At 30.3% G+C, this 8,235-nt stretch overlaps 1 protein-coding gene across 1 annotated transcript; it reads right to left on the bottom strand.

The window, feature by feature from the left end:
* Positions 1-482: 482 nt before the first annotated feature.
* On the bottom strand, positions 483-7,613 carry LOC134249854 (uncharacterized; the record flags this gene model as incomplete). Its single annotated transcript, XM_062732220.1, has 4 exons — positions 7,439-7,613; positions 6,961-7,348; positions 790-977; positions 483-701 (listed from the first exon to the last, which is right to left on the bottom strand). Coding segments are annotated over exons 1-4 (970 nt in total), but the record flags the coding sequence as incomplete, so codon positions are not given.
* Between the last annotated feature and the right edge of the window lie 622 nt (positions 7,614-8,235).

Raw genomic sequence — 8,235 nt, 5'->3', positions numbered from 1 at the left:
GATGCGAATATTTTTTACTTTATTAAATTTTCAGGATTTTTTTCCAGTTCATTTTCTAAATGATATGAAAAAGAGTTTTGATTAAAGTCTACAGGTTTGATTTAATATATTTGTTGTATGACATGGATCCTTACATGAGTACGTCAAGTATATATTATTACGTCATAATCTGCATAATCATTACGATGAAGTATACATGTATTAACAATCATTCTTGATATCATTTGAAAATTTTATTTAGTGCAAATAAATTAGACTTACAAGAAAATATGTGGTACTATCTCATCTTTTTTATTTCCTTTTTTTTAATTACAACATGAAACCAGAGAAGGAAGAATATACGTCATTTACAGATGCGGTTGCAGCAAAACATTTTATTAAAGCCTTGTCTCCTCTTTGCATTCTGACGATAGCCATTTTACTGCATGCTAAATGGACAGACAGATTGTTATCATGACAAAGGCTGTACTCCTTTATTTTACCTTTAACGTACAGAGCGGTGTATGCTGCTTTATTTCGTTCCGTCAATATTGTCCAGTCAAACACGTACACGCCCGATTTGGGGGCGGTGAAATCCCCTCTGACTGCGTTAAAACCTCCTCCTATATTCAGATCAACGTCTCCAAACATGACGATATTCCCTTTACTTACTGCCTGGACACTTCCTTTGGCTTTAGCGTTGAATGCAATAACCATGTTTTCTAAGAAGACATATTAAAAAACTTTTACTTTATTTTGTTTAATGCACAATCAAAAAAGTTTCGTCTTAAATCATATCTATTTACTTACTAGTACTTCTGTCTCGGTTATTTTTGCAATGGTCTTTGACATATCCAACAGCCACGCATGTTTTGGCTACACTGTCATAGTCGTCCCTGAAGGATTTCAGACCTGGCTTTGGTGATACTTTCTCAGAGGATATGTTACCAAGAATTGCACTCAATCCCACAACAAATCCTATGAACTGCATTCTATATCTAAAACGAAAAAGAATAGTTAAAAAAGATAAGTTTGTAGCTCTAAATAGTTTTACATCAATCTTTAATTTTTTTCGTGTTATTTTCGTTCTAATTTTAATAATATAAAAGCTTTATGCTATTATATTGGAAATTCATTTATCTTATTTAGGATAAAGTACAATTATATAGATTTTACTTTTTTGTTGTTGTGGCGCTATGTTTATTTCAATCCGCTACAGATAGCTAAGCACCTATGTTTTTATTAATATTAAGTTATCCTTTAGTTATTATCAAGGAAACTATTAGGTCATCCTTTAGTTATTATCAACAAAACATTATCCTTAAGGACCCTCTCTACACAAGTGCACAATTTTTTTTGGACATTGTGAAAATTATGTTGTATAAAGGAGTTAATAGTGAGCTTTTTAATTTAATTTTTACAGTATGGTGCGTGGCATTTACCCCCGGGAAAAATGTTCAAATACAACACAGTATCACTGAATAGAAATCGTTGTTAATTGCTTCAATAGAGAAAATACATGTAAATAACAGGTTTAGTTAATTTATCTTGGCCTTTTAAAATGTTCAGAATACTCAAATTAATTACAAATTGAGTAATACATTGTAAATTTCTATTTTTAGAATTTAGATCTAAGGGCAGATCACTCCAACTGCAGAAAAATTCCTTACAATTAGAACTCTTTAGTGTGCAGTGTAGAGAGGGTTCTTAAGTTATTATCAGCAAAATAACTAGACAGAAGTATGTTTTCTCACCTGTTTTAGTACCTTAGATTTGAGATTAGTAGAAGATGCCACTTTCCATTTATCTATATAAAACGAACATAGCGTGATATACTATAATTTGGTAACATATTGCAATCATATTATACGATACCTATATAATGATAAAAATACTACTAAAATTTGATAATATAAACTCATGAAAACATCATGTTGATAATAAACTATTAAATCTTAATATGTACTTCTTAGCGTTGTTTAATTTTCTAAAAGTTCCTTAAGATAGTCCGATTCTCAGGTTCATAAAATGAGCAGTTAAGTAATCGAAAATATTCACAAAAATATCTCTGAATCCACAAAGTAATGTAAATTTACCCACAGTATTTTTTTAATTTAAACATTAAAGTTAATCATATTATATAGGGAAAATTGTCGAGTCTCCAATATATATTCAAAAATGTCAGCTATGCAATTTCTAATTGCAAATTGATCAACAAATATATTTTAGGTTAAAAAAAAACAATAGGTATCCAGGCATTCAGAGAAATTGTCATGACTTTTATACTTATTTGATATTCTATGTCTTCTATTTCCTAAATGTATTATATAATACATAGTGTAAAAGGTTTTTGCTATCATTGCAGGACATCACAAATTACTTTTAATTTGACATCATGCTGATAAGCATTAGTAATTAGGGCTCGATTCTAGAAAATCTTACTTCTCTAAAACTGTATTTATTTTCTTCCTTTTATGGGGTACAAATGTCAGCTTTTTATAAAACCTTTTCTAAGACTTGCACAAACCTCGAATCATATAAAGATGAATAAGATGAAAAGTCTTGCATGAAAAGTTTTCATTTCCAAGCCTCATATTGATGCTTTTTAAATTAAATATTAATTTTTGGAGTTATCCTTCCTGGCTGAGGATCGTATATCCTTAAAAGATATATTTCTTTTCTTCTTAGAGCGTCCTTTTAACCTTTCTTGCAATGAAACTAACAGAAGTCAAATGTATTCTTAAAAACGCATTCACAATGGAGAGATTATTTAATTTATTCAAGATCCTTCCAGCATGTCCAAGTCCTACAGAAATATTATAAATTGTGTTTTTATTATACTAGGTAATTGAGTTATGTAACAAAATAATGAATATAATGTTTAACAGTATAGTGCCTAAATAGATTTTTCCCTCTGCAATTACGTATTAGCAGCTTTAAATGTCTGGTGATCTGAACTATCAACAAAAATTAATTTATTTAGCCAAAATTAAATTTCAAAATTAATTTTAGTGAAGATCTCGAAAGGATGGATATGGCCTGGAAAATCTCTTTGCTTCTTTTTAAAACTCTCCAATTTGTTTTGTTGAACATGAAGTGCATGTATTCAGGGAAAGGTAATTTTTAATTCATTTACATGCACCACTATTATGTGCACCTGCTACATAGAAAACGAAATTAAAATTGTCAAATGTACGGACAAACAGATTTTACATGGCGTATTCTCTGATATTTACGGAAATGTCAGGAAAATTGTATAATATTAATTTAGATTAAATTTGATTTTTCCCTAATTTGGCTAGTTTTGATATATTTTTGTCTTTTTCATCTTATTTTCTTATGTCACATTTGGTGTTTTTATTTTTATCTTTAATAATTCATTTCATATAAATATCGTACTTTTGTCATAAAAGGGAAGTGCAACATAGACTAAAAGTCCAAGATTTGATACTGTTTTGGCCATCTCTCAAGGAAGGAATGCCACACCCAAATTTTATTTCATAGATCTTTAAGAAAACCCTATTAAATTACAGCTTCAGCATTGAACGGCAGATATTAGCTTTTGTTTTTTTCTGATTTTTTGCATTTTCTTTCTAGGTAATGAAGAAAAAATGGATTATGATCAAGAGCTAACAATTTAATGTGTGAGCGGTTGGCACGGAATGCTAAGTTCTCATTGGCACCTGATCCCGACTCCGATGTTTCGGAGGTCCGTGTTTTCATTGCTCATTTTTTGTATTGTTTTATGGACTTTTGATCTTGATTACTCTTCCTTATCTCCATATATATTTTATATGAATGGCTGCATCATATGAATATCTTATAAAATAAAGTCATATAAACCTTATTACTAAAAATAATTTATGCAAAAAAAACCACATTGGTTGTGAATATTTTTTAAACCCATGGTTAAAATCTTCACAAAACCAATCAAAAATAGGGAGAACATATGTTAGTTAATCATATTTCAAAAAGAAATTGAAATTAAATAAATGTTTTTAATTTTGTCCAATCCCGATCGAAATTAAACTGATCCTAACCAGTATTGTTTTATATTGGAAATAAATAACAGTTTACCAAGAATAATAATTCGATAAGATGTACTATGGGTTACAAAAAAATTGAACTTGACAATCAAATAGTTTTTCTTTAACTGTAAATACAAGAAGGAGGCAACAATTTATTACTATAAACAGGGTCATTTTCGCACCGTGTTTATTCGCCCTTCCACACTTGCAAACAATTTTGCCCAGATTAAAATTCGCTCAGCAACAGTTTTTCAAATAAATCAAATTGTGTTTTCTTTTAATTTGCACCATTTGTGTACCGATTCGCCCACCTATTTAAAGGGTAGAAGGGTGAAAATAAAACGGGGGCGAAATTTTCCCTGTTAGTAGTATTCCATTCGTTTTGTGTTAATTTTGATCGGGATAAGTGAAATTTTTATCGGGGTGGTCCAATTAGGTAAAAAATTATTTTTCTTCAAATTTCGCAATTTCATTTCAATTTTTCTTTAAGCTACAGTTGACAAAAATGGGCTCACTAGCTGTGACTAGTTTTGTGGAGTTTGTAATTATAATATGAAAAAAATCAAAAATAATGTGTTTTATTTTCATAAATAGTTTTACATCCAGAAAAAAGATTAAAAGTCTAACAAACTTTTTTTTACATATTTCATCAGACATTCATTTTATGGAGATATTTATTTACAGTAAATTTTAAACTTTCAAGCACTATATTTTCTTTTTTTCATTTTCTCTAAAAAAAAAATAAAAAAAAAATCTTAAAAGATAATTATGAGCTACATGTAATTATGGTATTTCTGTGCTGAAACCATTGTTAAAAATGGATGACATAAAGATCTATTGAATAAATTTTTGGTGTGCATTCCTCCGTAAAACAAAATAATTAATGCATACTTATACTAAAAAACTTGTAGTTATTCCAGAGACTTCTATCAAACTTTGTTTTCGTATGAGTAATATGATACACGTCGATCTCCGAAAGGTCACAAAATTTCCCATTTTTCAAATTTACTTAATTTTATTCCAATCTTACCGGCTCCAAAGATGATTTGTTTAGAAAACACAGACCGCTCACTTAATTGGCCATTTGGCATATCATATGCACTCATATCAAATGCATTATATAAACTATTAAGATATCATAGATAGGCATTGATCTCGTTTCGTTGCCCGCGTGGCGCAGTGGTTAGAGCGTCTGCTCTAGAGTCGCGAAGTAAGAAGATGCATGAACATTACGTTGTGGGACGTGGAAAGCTGTACATTTTATCCTATACTCGGCATTTAGGACTATTGAGCAGGGAGGGATCTTTTTCATGTCAGCAGTCCTACTGCTACACGGGACCTCAGTTTACACGGTCTCATCCGAAGGACCGGTGTTCGGACCTAAATGCCGAGTATAGGATAAAATTTACAGCTTTAAATCGGCAAGTGGTGGCTTGTCCATATGAGTGAAAAAAAAAGTGAAACACATTGTGGTAATTTTTTTCAATTAGGAATCCTCTGTGAGTTTCAAATATGGCAATGCTTTAAATTATAATCAATGATAAATGGTTTTAAAAGATATATAAAATTCGTATATGCAAGGTTTCATCAGCTTTAAACAGTGTTTTGATTTCTTACGAATATAAAAACAATATAATAACTAACTTTAACATCTTTAACATCACTCTCAAGAGTCCGTTGGAACAATACAGTTTTGAGCAGAGCAAATGCAGACCTCTTCAACATCATACTGGTAAAATCGGTAGATATGAAAAAAGTAAGCCTTCCCTGTCGACCAGTTGCATTCGACGTGTGCTCCTCGCCATAATCAGGCAATCAGGAATAACCCGTAGTTTCGATGTTTCAAATAATGGCGATGATTATTCTAATGATTCAAAAATATATTACAATTTGTAAACAAAAATTACATCGGTCAACATTGGATATAATTGTATCGCCTATAGAATTCGCGTAATATTGACCTTACCGATTCTTTTGATATCCATGTATCTTCAATTTTTTTGTCAGTCGCTTTTCAGTTGCAGAAATTATACGTACATAGAAGATTAAATTGCATATTGAATCACCTGAGAGACATGTACTCCATATAGAAGTATAATTGTATATTGCAACATAACCAAGAAACTTCAGGGTAGAGAAGATGAAATTACGATAAACTATAGTTTGTCATTAATAAACAATCTTTTTTCTGTTAAAATATTTAACAGTAACATAAATAGATGTGCCAAACTCTGTGGTGTCCTTTCTCTTTTGTTCAAATAAATATCAAATCAACTTAAGAATGGAAATTAACATTTTCAACTTTAAAATATCAGTATATGAAAATATCATTTTTTCCAACATTGATGTACCTTTTTTTTTTACTAAATCTAAATTTGAATCCCAGTTGATGACCTGCATAGTGACGTGACGGTTTGTTTCGAATTTTTCTTTGATTTATTCAGAAACAAAATTATATTGTAAGTACGTCACAATCTAGATAGCTTAAGGTCAGACGACACGTTCCTCAAAAATATATAATTTTTCCTAAGAATCTGTCATTGAAGAATAGGTACTTAAATAAGATTCCTCACAAAAAATAAGGGTACCTTACCAGGCATTTGGACAAGATACCACAGGTCATATTTCTTATATAACCCTTATGGATAATCTTCTGAATGGCTTATATCACCATTTTTGGTGTACTTATACTTAAAAACATTTTGAAAACAATATAGAAATCAGAAAAGAATGACATATATGAATATTTTTTATATAATACGAAGAGATACAGAACATATAATTGACGAACGTGTTGTCTGATCTTTAATGATGACAAAAACAATCAAGTTATTCACTACTACCTGAAAGATATATATTAATTTAGTTTATATTAATTGACTTGACTAGAAGATATTGGAAGATAAATAATATTGACTCAGTCATCTTTATTTATTTTGTTTTTCATAATTACAACATGAAACCAGAGAAAGACGAGTAATAGTTGTAAATAGACGATGTTCCATAAAAACATTTAATAGAAGCCTCGTCTCCTGTTTCCATTCTAACGACAGCCATTTTACTGCATACCATTTGGATGGAGTGGTTGTTATTTTGACAATGGTTGGTCTCCTTTATTTTACCATTAACATACAGAGCGGTGTGGGCGTATTTATTGGTGTTCGTCATCGTTGTCCAGTCAAAGACGCACACACCCGAAATCGGGGCGATAAAAATCCCTTTGTCGGCTTTTAACCCTCTTCCTATATTTAGACTAACTTCTGCAAAGATTACAGTCCTCCCCTTATTTACTGTTTGGACACCTCCTTTGGTTTTAGCATTGAATGCGATAACCATATTTCCTAAGAAAACATATTGATCGAAAAATTATAACAGTGTTGAAAACATAGGCAAAATACATTTTATGTAAGATATAATTCGTTTAAACTTACTTTTATCCGAGTTGTGTTTACAGTTGTCTTTTACATATCCAACAGCCACACATGTTTTGGCGATACTGTCATAGTCCTCTCTGAAGGACTTCAGACCTTGCCGTGGTGATACCTTCTCAGTAGTTATGATGCTAAGGATTGAACTCAATTCCACAAAAAATACTAGGGTCTGCATGCTATTTTTATCATAATCAAAAAAAAGTAACACTTAAGGACTGAAATGCATTTCCTGCATGTAGATAAATATGATAAAGTTTAAAATTATCTATAATTATTGTAAATAATAATTTACAATAATTATTGAAAACTCAAAAATTATTGTAAACTTCTGTAGATAATATTTACATACTATATTATATATATTATCTACATGTATGATATATTTTTATTATAAACTCGATTATCATTCATGTATTACATGTATCAATAAAATTATGACACTGAAGTATGTTTCTCACCTGTTAAAATGCTTAGATTTTTTAACACCAGTAAGAGATGCTCCTTTTCTCTTTAATACATCCTTATATAACGAACATATAGCGTGACAAACCACAATTTGGTATCATGCTGAAATTCTTTCATATGATACTTGTATCATTAAATGATAAAATACTATGATTTTTTATCAAATTGTATGAAAAATTGCACTCAGAAGAGGATTTTGTTGTAAATAAACTGGAGAATTTTAATATGCCCTTCTTAACGCTATATAATTTTCTCAAAATTAATTCCTAAAACGATTTTCCTTGTTGCATAGTGGGGCCTTAAGGGGAGACCTATGTCGTTCTACGTCAAAG

This window comes from Saccostrea cucullata, unplaced genomic scaffold (genome assembly GCF_032062105.1).
Source record: "Saccostrea cucullata isolate Sc308-1 unplaced genomic scaffold, CSIRO_AGI_Scuc_v1 ctg17324, whole genome shotgun sequence".
NCBI lineage: Eukaryota > Metazoa > Mollusca > Bivalvia > Ostreida > Ostreidae > Saccostrea > Saccostrea cuccullata.
Note: the sequence above shows the minus strand (reverse complement) of the source record. Positions and strands in the feature narration are given on the sequence as shown.